Below are 22,497 nucleotides of genomic sequence, written 5' to 3'. Positions count from 1 at the left end.
GTTCAGATCTTTTTGAAAACTATTTTTGTTTTTGTGGAGAGGAGATGACTGACATCTCCTGAAGAGTTGGGCTATGTGAGTGCGATTGTCCTTGTGTCTTCTCAAAGGTAGTTTGGCAATGTATCATCATCACCATGTGGGACCATGTTGAGCTGTGGTAACGTAACCACACTTGGCAACACTGAAAAGTTATGAGCCACCATGTTGTGGGGCATGGCTGGGTAATGACTTGGATAATCAGATAAAACTGGCATTCAAACATACACATACAGGCACACACACACACACACACACACACACACACACACACACACACACACACACACACACACACACACACACACACACACACACACACACACACACACAGATATGCTATCTCTCGCTGTCCTCTTTGGACTCCATTTTGTCAGATAAGGGCTTCAGCCAGCACTGTGAGAGGAAGGGACGCTCCAGCACTCAGGATGATAACCCTGAGTATGTGATAGTCTTAACTCTTCCGTGAAATGATGGCCTTACTCAGCCTGTTCTTTGTTGCAGTCCTTAACAGATTATGTTCAACTCGCAATAATGTTTAAGTCACTGAATTATGTCAAGAAGAAAAGAAACAGAACATATGAATCAGGAAAAATGTGGAATTGCTGGCAAACAAGTAATTTTTACAAAGACACTAAGCAGCAGTTTTGTTTACAGGTCACTTTCTGTTTTACCAGATAGGTAAGTTGCTGTGGTTCGAACTGAAACAACTTTTCACTGGGACTATAATTTTGTGCCTGTTGGCTAAGCTTCATAGAGTTTCTTTCCCTCTCTCAGCCGGTGAAATCTGTGACTTCCCCTTGTGAGGTCACTACCAGAGGGCAAGACAGGAAGTGTTGTCTTTGATCTTTCCCGCTGTTCAAACTAATTACCTGCCCGCAGCAGCAAGCACTACTGGCCGTGGAATTCATTACCAGATGATAAAGCTTTGTTCTGGGCCAGTGTGTCTGCGAGGATACAGAGGAGTTCAGCTCCCTCACAGGGCACTGTTGTGCAGTCGTCACTCTGCTCTGAGATCCGCTGAACTTGTCCTTGTGTGTAACTTTAAGAGAATGAGATGATGTGCAGAGGAGTTTAGTTTTTGGTGAGCTATACCCCACCTAACAGTGGTAATTGTATTGGCCAGAATGGAAGATCTTGATGTCTGACTGAAAGGACTTAAAGACTGTAAGAGATTAGCTTTAGAATAAAATAAACTACATCAAAGAAGTCTGTTCAGGCTAGTTTTGAGATATGGAAAGAGGACAAATTTTTTTAAATGTGGCAGTAGCCTAAGCCTCAGACAGGACATCCTTTCATACAACAGTTGGAGCTATATGTACATTATACATACATTCCACACCTTCACAGTAGAACACATGATGGCGACCTCCTGACAGAAAGAAGAGCTCGTTAGTTTGAAAAGGTCAAAACAATGACGCAGAATTGCATCAAGGATAAGAATTAAAAAGTGCATTCACACGGTGCACAAACCCAGCATCCGGTTGTCTGGCAGATGTCACAGTGTGGACAGCCTCAGATTTCTGGGCGGCACACAGACATGGGCAGACGATGAAATTTACGTAATGTGGACCGTTGCAGACACATGAACCCAGAAAGCATGAATTGGCCTTTATACAGTATACAATGTAATGTTTGTCAGATGAGCTCACTAGATTTTCATCCAGTTGCATTGACCTCATATCCACAGGTATTCACAGAGCGTTATTGTTTCAAAGGTGCATTGTGCCTGCACGTTCTCTTTCCACCAGCCAGGCTGTGAATATGAGTCATGGAGAAGAGACGCCGATGAAGGGCAGAAAATGTTTGACTTTGTAGACTGTGACAGACGTTTACAGACTTTCAACAGCTGAAACATGACTGTAGAGAAGCAGTTAGACCTCACCACTGTTTTCATGGTGCTGACATGTTTGATGTGGTGTGCATGTCCTGCTGAATAAAAGGTGATGACTGTGACAGGGTATGACAATCTTTTAAGTGACCCACAGTAATTACAACTCTTGTCAGCCCATCTGCTCCTCCCTCTGCCCTCCTTTTGACCTCGTGTTTTTTTCAAGGCTGACAGTATCACCCGTTTTACATCATGTGTTGGGCAACTGTTTTGGTGTTTTCTCTTTGTAGTTGTATTATACAACTTTTTATGATTATCATAATCGTTGAACGTCTGCTTAGCTCTGCACAATAGAATTTGTCTATAATTTTGCACCATCCCCTCACTTTCATATATATTTTTTTTTTCTGTGATCAGTGTAATAATATGGAAAGGGATTAAGACTAGCCTGTGCACTCAGGAGGGTTGTATTTGGCATCAGTGATAGCCAATTGATGTGGAGGTCCGTGTGTTTGGTGTATCGTGGTATCAGTGTGGGATTAGGTCTCCCTCCCCCACAGTCATCACATTACTGTGTGAGGATTTATTAGATGGCTTAAAATCTGAGGAGTGGTAGGCAGTGGTGTATTGCAAAGCTACCCCTCCTCTCAGGAGGGTTAGCTTTGTGAGAATGACGGTGGTACAGTGATGTCAGCGTAGGAAGTAAATGCCTCATCATTCACCTCATACAAAAGTCTTGTGTTCAGCCAATTATATTGGTTAGCACGTTAGTTATACTACTCAACTTGATTATTAAATAATTTAAGAGGTTTAGTAGTATCCCCTTGCTGGAAAAAGTAGACTCATCACTGTAGAACTGACATGTTTCTAACTAGGGCTGCACAATTAATCAAAATATAATATCCTAATTGCAGGAGCTGCCATTTTTTAGGGAAAGGTAAAATGTGTCACAACACTGTTGTGCATTGTTAGCACCATAAGCATTGTGGTGCTACAGAGACACCCTGGCCTACAAATCATGTTCTCCAGACATAAGGGAAAATGCTTGTTTGGTATAAGGCCCAACAAAAATCGTCATTTTTTCAAAAAATTTTCAGTGAAAATGAAACGAAAAACGATCATTCCAACTGAAATCACATTGCATGTAACAATCGAAACATCTCCTAAAATAATCAGAATATGATTTTTTTTTTTTTTTTTTTATCGACACTGTGTGTGCTACGGGAATAGAAACCTGTTGAACGCCTCTGTGGATGTTGATGTCTCAGTGCTCTGAGGAAAAAAGGTTGTTTAACTTGCCAGCAGACATGAAACAAATAAAGCATTCCCTCGTCATCTTTCATGTCGAAGAGCATTGGCAAAGCGTCCGCCAAGTGCCACAAATTTCTGTTAGTTGCTGCAATTTGTGCATCCTCTGGGATAAACTGCAGTATTTTTGCTTTTCCCCATCATCATTAGTACAGCCACCACCCTGTAATCTCTCTTTCTGTCACCGAGGCAATGGGGCTTCTCTCTCCTCTGTGGTCTTGTAATTGTGAGGTAATCATCTTTTCCCTCTTGAGAGCTAAAAGACTGTGTTTACACTTCGTTTTTGGCGACTCGACTTGGCGAGACACTAATTTACTCTCTCAGCAGCAGAATGAAGCCGCACTTCTCATTATTTCACACTGGCATCGCACTCACAGCTGTTCTTTTTCCAGCACGTTTGACGCTGGTTGTCATCGGCAGGTTACTCACTTTTCTCTCTTTTTCATGTGGTGTTTTTAAAGGGATGGTTAACCCAAATAAAAAAGTTCAATAATCTCTCTCTTCACTATAGTGGTATCTATCAATCCATTTTGGTTTCAGTTGTGTAAGTTTTAAGATATCTGACCCCAGTTTTGCAGCTTTGTTTGTTTTTAAAATTGCATTGGTTGGATGATCTACACTTGAGCACTTTTTACTGAAACATTTCTCTTTCTTAGTACCTGTGGAAACTGTTGAAAGTATGCTCTGTGGTGTCTTTTTGTGTGTATGGAATTATTTTTTCAATCCTTTAAGCATCTCAAATGAAATTTCATTCACCTCTATTATATAGAGGTGAAGGCAGAGCCCTTACAGAAATATATTTCAATACAGGCTATTGAGAAAATATTTCTTTTGTTAATGCGGGTCTTGTTTACTTTGTCAAGGCCGCCCATTTAGTGGCCTTTAAAAAGCTTTCAGAGAGGTCTGAAGGTCAGCGGCTTTCCCTTTCACAGTCTTGAACTTGGGAGAAATATTGCATTTAGACTTGTTGTGCAGGTTTATGTGACATTTGGTGGGGACAGTTAAAATAATCCATGCTGGCTTTGCAGTGCTTTCACCTCCACCGCACTGTACAAACCCCCTCAGCCTGACCTTAGCTGAGCCCCCTTGGATATTTGGCTTTTGTGTTATCCCTTGCAGCGTCCTTGGTCATAACTGTCACATGGACACACACTTGCGGTCGCACTGTCACTTATGGTCCAAAAATGCAAAGGTCCATTGGGATGTGAATGGTGAGAGTAAACAACATAAACACTCTCCTTTCTCCTCCCCCCACTTCTCAGTCTCTATTTCCCTCTCTCCCCTGAAACACTTGCATAAGGCCATCCCCTGGAATGTCCTAAAAAAAACCTCATCCCTGTACACACTCACACGCACACGGCCTTGCAAATTCGGCTGTCGCATTACCCCTCTTGTCCCAAATCACACCCACACACAAACAAACACAAAACGCTTCAAAACAGACTTCTCAGTCCAGGCAGATCCTAGCCAAGCAGTCAAGTTTTATCTAAATCCCTCTCTCAGCGTGGTGGATATTGGATCAGATCAGACACAGCCCACAAGTCCATTTGATGGTGCACTGATAACAAACTCGGTTGATAACAGCCCATATTCGGACCCAACAGACATTACAAGCCCCCTTCTTCCTGTCATGCCTGTTGTCACGGTTGCTTTGCCATTAAAAGGAGGAGGCTGTCTGAGAGTTGACAGGGTTTTTCACACTGGTTTGGAAAAAAAAAAAAAAAAAAAGATGTACAGAAAACCTTTCTACAAGCTGATGCATTCACAGAACTCTCACCGGTAGACAGATTCTTCCATAGATGCACATAAATATTTTATTTCATCCATTTTTTTTGGTTCCTTATTTTTTCTGATTATATTTCTGTCTGTCTTGTTATCTGTTTCATGCTTGCATCTTCTTTGGCTGTGACATGTTTCCTTACACATTCATCCCACCCTTCGTCACTTCTTCCTTCCCTAACTCCCTCCTTCCCCCTCCTCAGTTCCCATCTATTCATCACTCTCTCCTTTCCTGCTTCACTCTGCCTCACCCTCTACCTTTATGTCATTCAATCCCTCTTTCCTCTCCATGACTGTTTCCCTTGTCAGGTCCTTCTATCTCTACCTCCGTTCGTCCCTGCTTGGCCCAGGCACAGAGACATTCCTGACCTGGACTTATCTCTCTTACGGAGCAGCCGCTGCAGCAGCTCAGCTCAGCTAAGCTCTATCTCCAGCAGAAGTCAGTTACTAGCTGTTTGACAGCATTCCTTCAAGGTCAGGGACCTCTCGGATGAATATCCTGAACTTCCACCTTTGTTGCGAATGGGACACCCATACTTGATATTGTATAATGTATGTATTTGTTAATGCATTTATTCATTCAGTTAGGCATTAACTTGAACCTTGTGGGTGGTTGATGACTAGGCTAAAAGATTTGTAAGCCTAAGCCCAAAAACATTGATTAGTGACCTACTTGTATCCAGAATGACTTTTAAAAAAAGTGAGATATGATTGAATAAATAGCAGTCTAGACAACTGAAAGATTAGGCTATATTACTGAGGTTATGTCACGTTCAGAAATACAGAAGTCAATTTTTATTTCTCACAATTGCTGCTCTCAGCTATTCCCAGAGAGGGCAAGTCCCTCTGTGGTCACTGCAGGTAAATAATGTGACCTGGACTCTTTATTCTGACATCTTTATGTTGCCTGGCTTTACAAGTCAGACCTGACATTCCAGCACTAATGGCTTTTCCATTAACAGTCATTTCATTATCTCTAAGACTCCCTTGTTCTGGTTTATGGTACCCAGAGAGCACTTCAAAGCATCCCTCTCTTCAACCTCATCAAGCTGATGTATGGCTGATTAGAGAAGTGGGCAAAGCTTCCTCCAAACTCCTTAGGGAGTCAGTGAAAATCAGCAGCTCTTTTATGAAACAAACATTTTCTGGATGGATGTTGATAAGTCCTCATGTTTTGGTCAGTGTGTGTTGAGCTCACTGGAACTAACTCTAGGGCGTGTATGACTCCATTTTGAGGAGGGATATTTGTAGAGATGAAAAGGTTTTGCTTTTTGGGTGTACTGTTGAGAGGGGCTTAAGATGGATTGAGACTCCGAAGGGGAATTAAAAAAAAAAGAAGAGTGATAGAAGATTCAAAGCAGAGTAATTAGGTGAATTAACCTGGGGTCATGTAGAGCTCTGGTTGAGCTTGAGACCCCCTCTGTGTGTCTGTAAATGTTTTATAAAGCTGTCTTTGAACTCATTAACCAGAGGAAGATGAGTGAGCCCAAGATGCCTTGAGGAAATGAGTAAAGTGTGCTTTGTTTTTTAAAAAGCCATGTTGGCATCATCTTTGCTCCATTGACTTTAAGTGGAGCACATAGCTGTTCTTAAACCTTACTAACTAGGTATTTTGGTGGTGTAACAGCAATTAACTTTCATCTGTCAAGTGTGTACTGAAAACAAAGACAGTGATTCAAGTATAATTACTCCACGTATTGCCTCTCAGTGTGAATGAATGTCACGAGCACCGATGCTCCAGCATCAGGTTGATATGAAAAACATTTGGCATCAAAATTCTGACAGTGCTTGTTTTTCTACGGTACTGAAAGGAACTGTAGATGTCAAAGGTACTGGCGATGTGATTCTTCCGGGACTGAGGAGGGGAGTGTAGCAACCCTACAAGTGTTGTTTGACATCAAACCTGAGGAGAAGAAGAAGGTCGGCACAGTAAACAATAACATCCACTCATGGATTGGCAGAGGCAACGGCAGGTGCAGCAACAGGTCTGCCCTGACATGCAGGAGGTATAAATGTATGTATGTAGTGTATGCAGGTATTTTGCATTTGATGCAGATCATCAGGGACAATTTATAGGCAACCAAAAGCCAGAATACAAACAGTACCACACAGCATTTGAAATGACAGGAGGGAACACCTCAGATTTATCTAAGCACCCCGAAGACTGGCATTCAGATCTGTGGCCAGACGTCAGGGCGATTGAGTCTCAGTTGTTACTTTTATTAACAGTATGTCGTCTAAATGTTCATCTCCTGAAATATTACTGTTTGTGAACAGCGACAGCTGGCATCTAGAATATAACACTGACTTTTTTAAATGAATACTTTCACATCATCTGTCTGTCACTGTCACTAACACACACGCCTGTGTATTAGCACACTGTGTGCTGCAGCCTCTGTTGTTTTCCGATTTCTGCAGTGTATAGAAGTTGGTATTGAGAATCATGGAATTTCATTGGTATTTGTACTGATGACCAAATTTCTGGTATTGTGACGTTCCTATCAGTGACCAGTAGGGCTCAGAGAAATTTAACAATAACTCCTGCGTTCACCTGCCTTTGATTCTTCTTTTGCCTTGTGTTTTTTTCAAACAATCATCAAATCTTCTGTGGTTCAGGCTTCACCCTGAAGGGAGAATGTTAAGACTTTATTTGGACTTTTTTCAGGTTACCTCTGAAATAAAGCCTGTTTTATGGGAACTGGATATTCCTCCACAGGAAATGTGTTCGCCAGTGAACGACTTACTGGTGGAAAAAGTCGAATGCTTAATTACGATCATCCCTCAAATGTCATGACGCAGCCAAGCTTGTGTAACAGTGTGTAGTCTTTTTCAATTAAATTTTCATTTTCCCTTAAACTCTGCTGCCTTCCACTTTTTTTGTCCCAGTATCATGTCCACATCCCTGCTCAAGGTAACGTTAGCCAGTGCCTATGCTTCGAAAGAGTTATTCATCTATCATGGCTGCAGGTAAAACAATCAAGATTACCTTACTTAATTAATTAAGGTCTCAGACTTTTGGACCCCTCTCTATGTAATTCATAATAGTTTTGGCCATTAATCTCTAATTCTCCCATCCTGAGGCCACTGAAGTATTTTAAGCTCTATAACTGCTTTAGGCAAGTTAGTGTCATGCTCTTCAGTTTTCCTGGCAACTAAATTATTTGTCCTCTTCTCTTAAAGTTCTTAGGTATTGCCTGCATTGCACTGCTGGAATAGATATCACAGTATAATATGAATCCAGACACATACAAAACTCAAGCATTCTGTGGTGATGGTGTGGGGGTGCGGGGGGATTCGATTGGATTGTTATTACCATATCCCTACAAACTCAATGAAACCACTACTTATGGCGTCCTGATAGATGATTTTTTTTGCAGAAGTCTAGTACGCATCTCTGATGGCTGATTAACCCCATGTAACACGAGTATGAACAGTGCTCATTAACCCCAAGTAACCAACAGCCGTTTGATTGCCTTGTAGAGATGAAAACAGTCATGTAATGATTGCTCTCATGCGTGAAAACACAGCGTGTGCTTGCTCATTATTTTACAGGTTATTTGCAGGTTCCCCCCCCCCCCCCCCCCCCCCCCCCCCCCCCCAACCGCCTCTTGGTGTGCTGTCCTGTCAGGGGAAACAAAGCAGCTGGGACTAGCAGTGTCTTGAACTACTGAAGTCGCTCTGATGTGTATTGAGATCAAAATGAGGCTTTGTGTGTGTGGTTGTGTTGTGTGTGACATTCTTGCTATGAGTGGCTTTGGCTGCATTGGGCTTGGATACAGCGTGCGGTTGTCAACTGCAGTTTTTTTTCTTCCTTCCCTTTCTCATCCGATGACACTCACTTTTACTCGGTGCCTTTCAGGCTGAAATTCCTCTGGCTTGAACTCATAGTCCTGGCAACAGCCAACTGCCCATCAACATGGCTCAACTGTGACAGAAAAGAGGAAGCAGAAAATAAGATATGAAGCCAGTATGGGATGGAGTCAGGTGAGAGAGCGGGAGCTGCCTTCATTTCCCCCTCTGAAGTTTATCTCAGGGAAGTCTCTCTTGTTGAGGCTTCTCCCTCTGATCAAGATGAGTGATAGATGGATAGATAGAGTGAACACAATGAAGTGGAGGCAGTGTATTTGACAGAGTTACCCCTTTGTGTTTTTTACTTGCTGGAGGTCTTCATTGATTATTCAGGTGGTCATTTCAAACCATTATGGGTAACTCAGCTAAATTTCTCAGGGCCCTCTGGACTTGGATTCTGCCCATCACGGCACAGATAAAGATGATGAATGCAATAAATTAGCTTAGAGATTTATACTCGATTACTTTCTCAATGAATCATTTAGTCTGTAAAATGTCAACAAATTCAGATCATGGATTCCCAAAGCCCAATGGCGGAGGGGAGGGTCTCCAATTTTTGTTTCCTACTAAGAGTCCAAAATCCACTTTTATTCAGTTTACAATGATGTGACAAACACAAAAAGCAGAACATTTGAGACATTCGAGAAAGTTAAACTAAGGAAAGTTTGACGGTTTTAACCGAAAAATTTAAATGATTTATTATTATCAAAGTCTTTGCCCACTAATTTTCTGACGATCAACTCACCAATTAATCAACTTCTTGTTTCAGCTCTAATTTAGATCATGACTTGGTGAAGTTATATCTTTGATCTTGTCATTGTAATTGTAGTAGTTGAAATTCCTCATCTTTTGGTTTGTTACCTCTAAAATACACAAAAAGAAAAGGAAATGCCTCTTTTGAATGTTTGTACATATTCACTCAAACTTATTTACCATGTCAGGGGTCAGGACACAATGTTCTATGTGCTGCAAAATAGAGTGAAAAGCAGATGAAATGATGAGGGCTGCTAGATCATGGCCGTAGAAATCATGTTTCTCCTTGTGAATGGAGCAGTCATTCTGTGGGCCAGCAGCAAGCATACCAACACATTTCATCTTGTCGCACCAACCAGTATCATTTGCGAAGAGATACAAATCAGATGATTTAGTTCCATGTCATGGTGTGTCCCAGGACAGAGGACAGTGTGGGAGAACCCTCATGAGCACTTCCACTTGTCATAGATCAGCTGAAGCAATGCCTCCTTTGATTGTGGTCCTCTCTCTGAGTTGTTATGTTGAAATGTGTGTGGTCTCTGTGGATTATGGGAGACTAACACTTTGGCTCTTCTTCTGAGGCTCCTCAGGCACTTGACAGAATGAGCCATGCATTTCTTTTTCACTCCATCCATTCTCGTTGCTAGGAGACTGGTTGATGTTTTTTCTTGACCCAGCTCATCTCCTGTTATTCTTTTCTCTTTCTGTGAATCAAATTGTGTTTCTCTCCTGCAATATTAATAAACAGCTTTGATCAGTCTGTATGAAGATGGCATAACAGTAGATGGAGGGAACTGTTTGCATCTGAATTTGATGAATTTGGTCATTATCACCATTCCCCATCTCTGTTGGAATTATGTTGCAATTTATAGCAAACAGGAAGTCACAGTGAGTCAGCCTCCATGTTTTCATCTTGGTCATCTCTTAAGTCACTGAAGCTCACAAAGCAAAGCTCACAATCACAAGCCAAAAGATAGAAGTTACTTGGATATAACTCCATGTCTATGAATAAGTGCCGTGCCCTGTAATGGACTTTGCCAATTGACTTCTGCTGACTTCGTGCCAAACTATACTTTACACTCTTGACTTACAGAGTGAGAATAAAGTTTCTGTTGATTGTTCGGGGACATTCAGAACAAGTCTGTGCATCTTGCAGAGCAATAATAATTCATAGTAGAGTCTTTAGAATAATTTTTTGGGGTATCGGGGTGTATGAAAAGAAACAGAAGAATTTCCTTTTGTACTTGTCTCAGTTTGTACTAGTCTCTCTCTCTCTCAACAATGTGATTGCTCTGATTGAACAGTTAGTCAAGGACAAATCCTCATTGAATGTGTCCGTGTCCACTACATGCATTCTCTCAGGCTGAAGCTTTGCTCTACAGCAGCATACACTGGAGGATGCAGTTTGGTTTGACTGTTCACATGATCTGCATTTATTATTTGACCCTTAGGATAATCAAGATGATACATATCAAAACAGATCTTGATGCACCTGTGCCATTGGTTTCAAATTAGTGTAATACCAACAGTATTTAGCATTATATGGTGAAAGGATATTTATGACAATGTGTATATAATACCTTACTTTTGAAATTAGTTTTAATAGTAATTTGAAGTTTTATTACAACATTTATTCTCGTATTTCACATGATATAATAACAAGGATTTAGCTGAAATAGTAACTCAAGCTCATTACTTAAACTGTATGATTTTTGTTTTCACCAATGCCCAATCTGTTTCTGTGAGAGGGCTTTGCTCACCAGCAGCCATCTGCATGTCGGCGCACTGAAAATATGGGACAAGGCAGGATTTACCTTGTATCATGTAGAGTTAATTGCTGACACTTGTGCGAGATACAGCATATGACTAACTGCTCACTGATATCTATCCTATTTTTCCACACCAGACCAGTCTTTGGAACATTTAAATGCATCACACTTAAAAATCTGGGACAAATAAGACAGAAAATGCACATCAGGACAGGAGCCAGTTTATGAAGAAGAGTTTTTTTTTTTTTTTTTTTTTTTTTTTTTTTTAAACACTCATCCTTAACGTCTCCACTGACATGCGGTAGCATACTGTGAGACTGCTCCTCCCCACAGGCAGCCATCTGGAAGAGTAGGGAAGAATGGAGGTATGCAGGGAGAGGAACATCTGGTCTTTTCTGAGTTTGCACTGACAGGAAATGTAATGGATGGGAGATTTACACCCTGCTAGGCCCAGATATGGACCTATACTTTTGTTTTTATAAGCCTGTGAAACGGTCAGCTGTTCCGGGACCCTGGCTGGATTATTTGCTTGTCATGCTTAATGATAGTCTTATCATTTCTGCGATGGAATTAGACTAATGAATCATGGTTTCATAAAGTATGCATAGATGAGAGCAGCCTGTAGTGTTATTTACTACTATGTGCTCCTCTGATAATGGATTTCTGTGTACATTATAATATATTACTATAGATGGCATCAAGCTTAACTGTGGCTTTTATGCTTTTTGTTCTCTCTTCTCTCGAGTCACTGTAGTGGCTGTTAATTGTAAATGGTATGTGTACTCTAAAGTAGGATTATCCAGATAGATATTACATAATCACCAAAGTTAATTGAACATTGTAGTTGATATTTTGCATTGCACTCCCATATGATAGTCTTATAAGTGCTTAGTGTAAACACTTCAATAAAACCATGACTTTGTGTTTGGAGATTTGTGTGTAATGGTTACTGCAGTGGATGATGCCTAACAGTGCTTCTTTTCACTTCTTACCATTGCTACCCACTAAATACCAGTGAACCGTGCCAAACCACAAGTCAAGTGAAATTTGCATGCATGCATTAATGTTTTCGCCTGGTTAGTCTCTTAGTTCCAACCACAACAATTTGAAGTGGCGTTTTAAAGTGCCATCGATATCTCACTCGGTTTAATCATGCATTCCCCGCTATAATGTAAAAGCTTTTGAGAACTTGACATCCAGCTGGCTTGGCACTCTGTGTCTTTGCTGAATGAAAGGAGGTATAGATGGAAACACTTGTTTGCAGATGAATTCAGAAATCATTTGCTTGACATCTGGCAAGCTTTCATGAGCACGAACAAACCCAGCAGATGTCAATATGGAACATGGAATCTGGTAAAGATGGCAGCCTTGTAGGCCATGCATGCTTTTCAACAACCACTGAATGCATTGAATTTTTAAGATGGCTCCAGAATTCTGGGACTCAACAGTACCTACCGTGTATAATCGAACTTGGTTGATGCTTTGTGTAAATTTCTCTTGAATGCATCCCTGCAGTGGTGCACTCCCATAACTCCATGCACATGACATCAAACTGACATGTGTCTTGTCTGTGCAGTGACCTGTAGAGCTGAAGTGGATCTGTTGAGGCATCAGGTCTGCAGTGGTAGGGAAATTTATCGTAACACTGACAGTACACTAAGAGCTAGACAGGAGAGCTGCCTCAGGCATAATAAATCTATAAACACATACACACACATATACAAGGAGAGGAGAGGGAAAGAGCCCCAGGCACACACATTATGCGTACACAAAGTATCACTCACCTGAACATCCATATTTGCGTTCTCATGCAAATGTGACCACAAATTGTTTGAAATACAAGCGCAAAGGTGCATGAATTCTTTTTTACAAACGATACACTGAGACATAAAATATGCACACTTTCAGTCATATCTCATAAAACTAATGCATGACTCGGCAACACACAAATGCACACTTTCTGACACACTCTCTCCTGCACGCATATAATATCGACACAGAAGGAATTCCAAGCAGCTCCTTAATCCAAGCAAGTGCTGACTGAGGCTTAGATTGGATGGAGGGAGCGAGGAAGAAACGAGAGATGTTGAGATGTGCAGGTGAGAGGGCAAGGGGTTTAAAGATGCACAGGAGAGGGGAAGAGAGAGGAGTCGGGATCAAAGTATGAGATTTTTCCTGAAAGCACTTGTGACTTCCAGGTACTCCATTGCTGAAAAGAGGTGACTTTTCTGTTCTGTCATCTGCTGCTGCTCTGAGACTGTTTGAGGAAGCTTGCTCCTGATATTGGCTGCATTCCCAGAGTCAAGATTTTATTATGAGGTCTCATTTTAGTAGTAGGCTTTGTATAGTAAACCCATATAAACTAATGCCCTGATTACACTGATGGACTGCCAGGGTCGTACTGGTGTGTGATTTTGTATTAGTATGAGTGCAGATCTATGAGTGGAGATTGTGTGGTTTAATGTGTTCTGATTTATCTTCTTTTATCATTTTGCAGATATGACTACAGAGAGATGCTGTACAACTCCACATTCTGTCTGGTTCCTCGAGGACGACGGCTGGGTTCCTTTCGCTTCTTGGAGGCTTTGCAGGTCAGTGACACAAATACAGATGGTGCTCATTATTGCTAGATGGAGTCGATATTAAATCTTAATGGGTTACAGTGGCCAAGTACCATGGTATTTCAGACAATGCTTACACTATTATGAGTTCAGCAGCTCAACAATAAAGACATTTATCAGTGGTTCAGAATGATGAAGAATTGATGTACTGAGTTACTCCTACTAACTCTCTCGCCCACTGCCAGTCATTTTGTTATTGTGCAGCTAGTGTTACTTCAGCAGCCTCTGACTCAGTGTTTTCACTATGTGTTATTGCCATCTTTTCTTTGGTGTTTTCTTATTCTCAATTCTGGTTCCTTTCAGTTTCTTCACCCACTTCCTCAACCTCTCCTCTCCTCTCCTCTGTCAACCTAAAATGTACAGAAAAACCCGAATAAATGAATTCAAGCATAATAAGTACAATGTGCTTGTTGTCTCCAGTATGTTCATGGCTAAGCTATGGAGGAACTTGTGGAAACAATGTGTATCATGGTATTTCTATGTGTCCTAAGTGAACACTTTCAACACAGTTGGCTTGAAAGCAAAGATATTTCAACAAGGCTTCATCAACCCCTAACTAATGGCCTTCACAGTCTGCAGATCTCAACTCCACTGAACGCCTACGGGAGGTTTTGGAATAATGTGTTACACAGTGCTCTCCACCGTCATTAAATCTAGATGAGGGAATATCTATATCTTTTGGTAGAACCTCAGTAGAGTTCAGAGACTTGGAGAATCAGTGACTAGGAAGCAGTGAAGCTGTTTTGGAGGCTCAGGGTGGAACAACTCCTTAATAAGACACTTGTTGTTGGTTTTTCCTTTAATTTGTCACCCATCCTAAGATACACAACAACATTTCACTACAGTCTTCATCGAGTGTCCGTCTCATGTGTGGTCTCATTCACACAGTCTGCCTATTTTAGATGTACAGAGATGTTGAAGCATCTTTCTTGACAGTGCTGTAGACCCAGACCATAGATAGATAATATTTAGAGAATAACTATATTTATTTTAATGAACAGTTTCACTCAAGGCATTTCAAATGCCTTTTCCCCTTCACACAATTTGGGAAGTAGTATGTAAAATATACATGTATACATGTTACATTTTTTTTTCTCTTCTGTTGATTTACAGTACATTGAATGCAACAGAGTAAAGCAATTTACTAACAAGAAAGTCAGTATTTATGTCCACAAAAAAATCAAATGCAACCCAAGTCGGGGTGTTAATTTCCCCTGTGTGAGTTACATTTATGCCAAGTAAAGTAAGCCCCAGTCCTGGGGAAAACAGCAGAGACATAGTTTGGAAAGAGAGATATTTTTAAGCAAGAACAATAAGAGTGATGACTTTTGAGTTAACAAAAGAGGATGTGTAGCGACAGTGTATTGACTGGAATCTGAGGATAATTACACCACAGGGGAGCAAGGAGTGAGGCAAAGTGAGACAGTGGACTGATGACCAGGGCGACACAGGAGGGGAGAGTTGAGGTAGCATGCAGAGGTTGGCTGGAGTGTAGGGCTGGATTGTGGGCTGCAGGTATTAGGGTCTCTATCCGAGCACAGCCTTACGCAGGAGCACAGACAGAAATTGGGGAATTTGGGGAGGCTGGAGGCTCAGAAGGCCAGAGTGCTGTATTAGTTGCACAGGCTCCGAGATGTTCACATGATTTAAGCAGGAGCTGAGGAGGGTTTGACAAATTTGGCAGATGCTTTAGAGTGCAACCCACAAGTCACACTGAGATTCTCTGTTGCACGTGTATTTGCAAAATGTAGAGTTCATAGCAGTGACTATTATTAATGTGTGTGTGTGTGTGTGTGTGTGTAATGTGATGAGTTTGGTTAGGGCTGAGCTGCAGGAGTCTCTAGCTGCTGGGTCTGTGAGAGCAGATAGGTAAGAACAGGTTCAGCAGATTGCTGCCTTTGCTAATGACACCATGGAGATTAGACGAGCACTGCAGCACTCTGATGCAGGAGGTTTTGTTTGTGTCGCGGCCAAGGCCAATCAGTGAATGGTACCCCACTCAAAAGACTACAGGGCCAGTCACTGCAGGCAGGAAGCTACATGTACTATCCAACTCTTACACACACGCGCACACACACACACACCGACCTGAATAAACAGCACCACCATGCCGCTGCATATGAACACACACAAATGGATGAATGGATTCACAAGGACATGCATTCAAACCAATATGGACGCACACTTCAGTGCAATTTCAATAATCTATCAGACACAGCCATTTCATTTTCAAGTATGTTTTGCATGTGTATCATCTTTTCCTCTGAACATAATGATCATTTTTATGAAAGCACACTGCCTAGTCGCTTTGAGAGTACTCATCAAGGTACTGCAGTAGTTCTGTGTTTAATGCAAATGTGTTTGTGTGTTTGCATTATTTCCATACTGGTGGTGTCATGAATATCACAGGTTCTGCAGAACTTTTCTTCAACTGTTCACCTCATTAACCAACAGTGTAATTTGTGCGTGGTGTTGTGTGTTACTCTCACAGGCAGCGTGTGTGCCCGTGATGCTGAGTAATGGCTGGGAGCTTCCCTTCTCGGAGATCATCGACTGGAACACGGCAGCTGTGATTGGGGACGAAAGGCTGCTATTACAGGTAGGCACAACTTCCACTAGTGTAGAACCGTAATACATCCCTAAAGCTGATTTACTCAAGGGGAAACATAAAGCATTCTTATCAGCACTCCAATGTCATGTTACTAGTTAATTTTTTTTTTTTTTTTTTTGCATAACAGCTTTTTGACCACATCAGGTCTTATCTTATAAAAGGTTGGTAACTTAGCAGCGGCGTGCAGGTGTTCTTTGCTTCTGATTCCTGTCTGCATTTTTGTCACCCATCTTGTGCAGAGTAATTATGGATATGTGTCACTTGAAATCAACATTGCTACATTGTATTTAATCCTATGTGTGCCAGTTTCTGCGTTTGCTCTAGTATGTTCACATGTGTCCACCTCTGTCCCAGATCCCCTCTACAGTGCACTCCATCCACCAGGATAAGATCTTGTCCCTGAGACAGCAGACCCAGTTCCTATGGGAGGCTTACTTCAACTCTGTGGAGAAGATAGTACTGACCACACTGGAGGTACATACATATGTTCATACCTATAGTACAAGAACAAGAGCACATATTAAGTGCAAGTTTTTAATATTTTGTAGTATGTACATTCTTTTTCATTCAAAAAACAATAAATCAGTGGGGAGCAATACCAGCGCTCACAATTTGCCTGCTTGTATGAGAACAACCATGTGTGCTTGTGCACAAAGGCATAACAAGCATTAAAACACAAACACGCCTGGCTCAATTTCTAAGTCCCCCAACTCTGTTCATCCCAAGTATTTACTTTGTACTGACACCTTACAAGTGCAAACTGTGTAGTTGCAGACATAATATCAACAAAGAAACTGCTCCAGACTAGATCAAAAACCAAGAGGGATGATATATATTGTTAAACAGTGCTGTCATGTTTTTGAGGCTATTTCTTGCTGTGTCTTGGCTATCAATCATGTCAGTAATTTGTTCCTGTCAGAGTCCATTTATCTGTATTCTTCCTGCTGAGTACCAGGCTATCGTACTGCTCCTGGGCTAGAATTACAAACAAGCAGAGATGAGAGCAGGGGGGAATGAGAAAGGATAAGGGAGCACGACAGAGAAAGTGACAGGAGTGTGTCAGGCTGGCTATAAGTAAGGAAGAATTTTTTTTGCTGCAGTCATACTCACAACACAGGTTAGTATTTGTGCATCTCCAAAGTCACCAGCCTCTGTCACTGTTTTACCTTGATTTGTGCGACAGTTGTGGATCTCTTATTTATGCCATGTAATCTACCAGAATGGCGTAAAAAAGGGGAAATAAATAAATAAGAGGCATGCAGAGAAAACAAATGCATCAACACTTTACTGGTAGCTGATTTTTATTTTTTTAATTTAACAAATTTATGTCAGTCTAATGTAACAAGCAGGAAAAGTACTGCTGATTCTCAGTTATGTTACATGTACCCTAAGCCTTATTGCTGACTGCAGTTTACAGTTGGTTAGTTGCTGCCCTCAGATAGTGTTACAGAGGCCTCGTCCCAGGAGCTACGAAGTCAGGGCGTTAGAAATCAGAGCTGGGAATTCACTGTCAGCGGGGTGAAGTTACTGCCCCGAGAAGCTGACCCTGTTTCCTCCAAGACATACCATAGTACAAGACCGATAAGAGGTCAGTGCCTTTGGCATCTAAAAACCTCTAGAAAAAAGTAATATGGTGTTATTGTTAAATTATATTATGACTACTTTTTTGATTACCCATTATAAAAAGTAAACGACTAATGAGTATAATGGTTTCCCCCACTGCACAATCAAGCTTGAGTAATGAAATTTTTGTCATTAATTGTCAGTATAGGTGATTTTAAATTTGTTTTTCCTTTGCATAGATGTATTATATCCAGGACTCAATAAAACAAGAGCTAATTGTTTTGCATTATTGTTTTCAAAGTTTTTAATGAGTCTTGTTTTCAGCTCATAAAACTTGCAAAGCAGCTACTGTTTATGCTGTAGTTTGTGTGCTGACTTTTCACAACAAGATTCACGGATGTAACACATCATACCTGCTACCTGTTGTTTTGGCAGTGTGAATTTTTAGCACTTGTTTATTATAATGAGGATGTGGATTCTTGACAGAATCAGTTTGTTACTGTCAATATTGTTAGTGATTTGGTTCGTGATAGGAAGTGTGATATGAATTCATTTAAAATGATGTGGGAATGATAGAAAATTATACACCACAACCAAAAATTAGCTGTCCAGGAGAAATCAATAAAAAGAAAATTGAATTATAGGATGATATGAATTTGTTGCTTATGAGACGATACACCAGCATAATGAACCACTCATTTGTAGTCTGTAGGGTCCTTGTTTATTTGAAGTGACTCATTGTCTCAGTTGTTAATTTGAGAAGTGCCAGAGGATCTACGTCTGCACTCAGTCTCCAAATAGCAAGTAACACTGGCGTAACGTTTGTTTCATTTAAAGTGAACGGATACAGATCTCGCATGATCATGGAACAAAGCTGATTTCCTGTTGTTGTCTTACTGACAGTCCTCAGTAGTTGTACAGGTGCAGCATTTCATAAATGTCTTTCACTTGTGATTCTTTATTCTGTGAGTCACACAGGAACTAGGAGTGTTGTGAGCAATTGATAAATCAATTGACAAATTTACATAAAATGTACATTTGGATCTCCTTTTGCTCCTGTATTTGTGCAGATCATCCAGGACCGGGTACTGCAGCACACCTCAAGGAGTAACCTCATGTGGAACAGTCTGCCTGGAGGTCTTTTCACCCTGACTCAGTACTCTACATACCTGGGAGACTTCCCTTTCTATTACGCTAAGCTGGGTCAGTTAATTATTCATGCACACGGTATACAGTACGCAAACAACCTCATTAATGACACACCCTTAGGTTTGATAGACTCATTTTCATGAAGAGATGGCACAGGAACAGCTGGTGCGCAGCTGCTGCTGAATACTTGTAAACTAACATGTGAATCAGTGACATTGCCACAAGTTATGCAATATATCTTTATTAATTCATGATTTGTCTCAGAGAAGCTCACCAATTAGACCTGCCATGTTGCCATGTTGTTGGTTAATTGGATAGATGCGGGGCTTGTTGTTGACTTTGGGATTTGAGTAACTGGCACCTTTTCCTTAACAAGCCTAATTAAACTTGTTCAGCTTCACTATATGTCAAGTAAACACAGCTTGAAGTAAACAAGCACCAACAAAGAGATGCTCAAAGCTGTCAAAGAGATGTTACTGATATTTCTTCTAAAACAGAACAGCAGCTGACTTTCCATCATTATCATCATGACATTAAGGGCCATGTACAAGTAATATATAATAGTGTGAGTGAACTTGATTCAATCATATACCTGCTTGAAATCTTACTTGATAGATTTAAATTGCTTGTTTTCTCACCTTTGATGTGTCTCAACCTTAATCCAGGTATCAAGCCATACTCCAAGTTTACAGCAATCATTCATGTGGTGACTCCTCTGGTCTCCCAGTCTCAGCCAGTCATGAAGCTTCTTGTGGCTGTGGCCAAATCCCAGTACTGTGCTCAGGTAATTGAAAACCAGACACACAACCCAACACTGCATTACTCACCTCACACATGATCCACAGTGGTGATGTGCGTCAGTGTACTAAATTATGTAGATACTTTATCCAATCAGTACAATGTTCATAACACAGAGTTTTAAGATGTTAAAGGGTTAAGAAAAGTGAGCAAAGCATCTTTGAAGGGGATGAAAGGTTTGTTTGTCTCTGCATTAGTGTCATTTAACTGCTTTTGAACTTCAGTGTTTTATTCATGCCGGAGATGAAAGGAGGCTGTCCTAATAATTTGTACACCTCTATGCCACAACAGATCCACTCTGACAATCTCTCTCTAGATACTTTAATCCTATACTATATTAATGCACATCACACTGTAGGACATGAAGCTGTTCAAGATATCAATGGTAACTGTAGTGGGTGGTGGTAGTAAACCTTTTAACCATGCCGCGATGTTATGTTGTGGAGCAGAGGTTTTGGTTTTATTTTACCCATTATTTTGGCATTTTGCAAATTCACAAAAAAATATCAATTGTTTTCCTGGATTTAGGACAGTACAGCCATCATGAAGACGTCAACACATTTTGTTTAAGCATTTACAGGTGTTCGGCACGTTGCTGTCACATTACCTGTGTGACAGCTCTGAAAATAGATCTGCAGTAGCATGAGGAAGTTGTTGTCCTCCACAGAAATAAGGAGCAAATGAAAATAGGGTTTGAATTGTGACTTTTTGATCTGTACATGTATTGCTAAGCCAGACAGGACTGTCAAACATTAAACTTGAATTTTAACATTGTTGTATCACACAAACATTCTGTAGGTATGCACGTGACTGAACATTGTATTCAGAAGATTGACTGTTTTCCTTCTGTGCAGGTGATAGTCCTGTGGAATTGTGACAAGCCTCTTCCTGCCAAACACCGCTGGCCTGCCACCTCAGTCCCCGTCATTGTTATAGAAGGGGAAAGCAAGGTGAACACCTTAACCTGATACTTCTCTCAGTGGGCAATGTTACTGCAGCCATTTCTCAATCAGTGCTGGAAGCCTGTGGATGAATTTAGTTTGAGACATAAAATATAAAACAGCAGGCAACCCAGCATTTTTAAGTGTATCCAGCTGTATCTGGCCTGTGTCTTAGTGGCTTTAACAACGAATATTTTTCTTTTCTTTCCAAATTGGCAATAACAGATACTGAGTTTTGGACTCCATACAAAAACCACAGGCATCAGCTTCAGTCCATTTTAAGTTAACAGAGTTCAGACACTGCAGCTTTTTTAATTTGCATTTTATATTTCCTGGCTTAATTTTGGGAATAATTTATACATTAAAAACCTGGTTATTCATTGTTTCTTCATTTTAATCCAAACTCCCTGCCACAATATGGATGACTCATTATAATAATGGCATAGCATGGTGATGAGGAGGATAGGAATTGCATCTCTCATTATCCAAAATGCACCGATCAGCCGAACCTACAGTATATTTACTGACTATTGAATTTAGTGAATGATATCTAAAACATATTAAGGGTGGACAGAATAGGACTGGGGACTAAGGATGAAAAAGACAATTGGATTTTGAGCTCTCTGCCAGTTGCCAGTCAGCAGTATTTATCAGCTAGAAAAGAAATTTGTCAGTAGGCACTCTGATCTGATATGTATGTAGGTTTCTGAAGGAATTATCAAATATATGGATGTGACTGACATGGCCGGGATTGCAGCGCTGACTTGCTTACATCAAAGTTTGTGTTACTGTTGTTAGTGTTTATTTTATTTAACCCAGGTAAATGCCAGTGTGGCTACCAAGGTCGCTGTTGTCCGGGATGGAACCCACCACTCTATATCTCAATTGAAACTGGCATTCAGATTAGTGTGCACTTACTTCTGAAATTGGAAACCACCTTCTATGCACTTGTTACACAGAGTTATTTGCATGGATAGATAGCTGCCAAACTCAGAGGATGCATTCCTCACCAGGGAGCGTAACATGCTCCACTGCATGTAGGTTTCTATCTGTGAGTGTAGCTCATCAGTGAAATGCTGCATTTTGCTGTCATGGTGTAATGTCAGCTTGTATATTTAGCTGACTCCGCTGTTAACGCAGCAAGATGAAACAACTCTGCAGCACAAACAGACATGAAGAACCTGGTAGTGCTGCTTGTCAGGCAGATGTACCTTGCTCGTGCTCATGAGCTGAGTTTTTGCATTAATTGTTGTTGATGAGCTGCATGGTAAAACTGTTTGCTCCCTTTTAGTAACAAACTACACACATTTTGCTTATATCAAACCAGGTGATAAGCAGCCGTTTTCTACCCTACGACACCATCCCCACTGACGCTGTGCTGAGTCTGGATGAGGACACCGTGCTCTCCACCACAGAGGTCAGTCTGCCAGAAAACTACAGCAATCATTTACAGCAATTTGACACCTAGACTACATGTTGCACAAGTTCT

General features: G+C 40.9%; 1 protein-coding gene across 1 annotated transcript in view; it reads left to right on the top strand.

Moving 5' to 3' along the window:
* LOC139613128 (exostosin-1a-like) overlaps nucleotides 1-22,497 on the top strand; it is a 37,784-nt gene that overhangs the window by 10,730 nt on the left and 4,557 nt on the right. Inside the window, exons 2-8 of the mRNA XM_071469489.1 lie at nucleotides 13,823-13,916; nucleotides 16,438-16,545; nucleotides 16,912-17,031; nucleotides 19,191-19,323; nucleotides 19,935-20,053; nucleotides 20,922-21,017; nucleotides 22,336-22,425. Of these exons, the coding sequence (XP_071325590.1) occupies nucleotides 13,823-13,916; nucleotides 16,438-16,545; nucleotides 16,912-17,031; nucleotides 19,191-19,323; nucleotides 19,935-20,053; nucleotides 20,922-21,017; nucleotides 22,336-22,425 (760 nt within the window). The remainder of the gene's footprint in view (nucleotides 1-13,822; nucleotides 13,917-16,437; nucleotides 16,546-16,911; nucleotides 17,032-19,190; nucleotides 19,324-19,934; nucleotides 20,054-20,921; nucleotides 21,018-22,335; nucleotides 22,426-22,497) is intronic.

Source organism: Trachinotus anak, unplaced genomic scaffold (assembly GCF_046630095.1).
Source record: "Trachinotus anak isolate AG129_WGS33_773 ecotype Australia unplaced genomic scaffold, CSIRO_AGI_Tana_v1 ptg000032l, whole genome shotgun sequence".
Classification (NCBI taxonomy): Eukaryota; Metazoa; Chordata; class Actinopteri; order Carangiformes; family Carangidae; genus Trachinotus; species Trachinotus anak.
The sequence above is the reverse complement of the archived record's forward strand: the minus strand, read 5'-3'. Positions and strand labels throughout refer to the sequence as shown.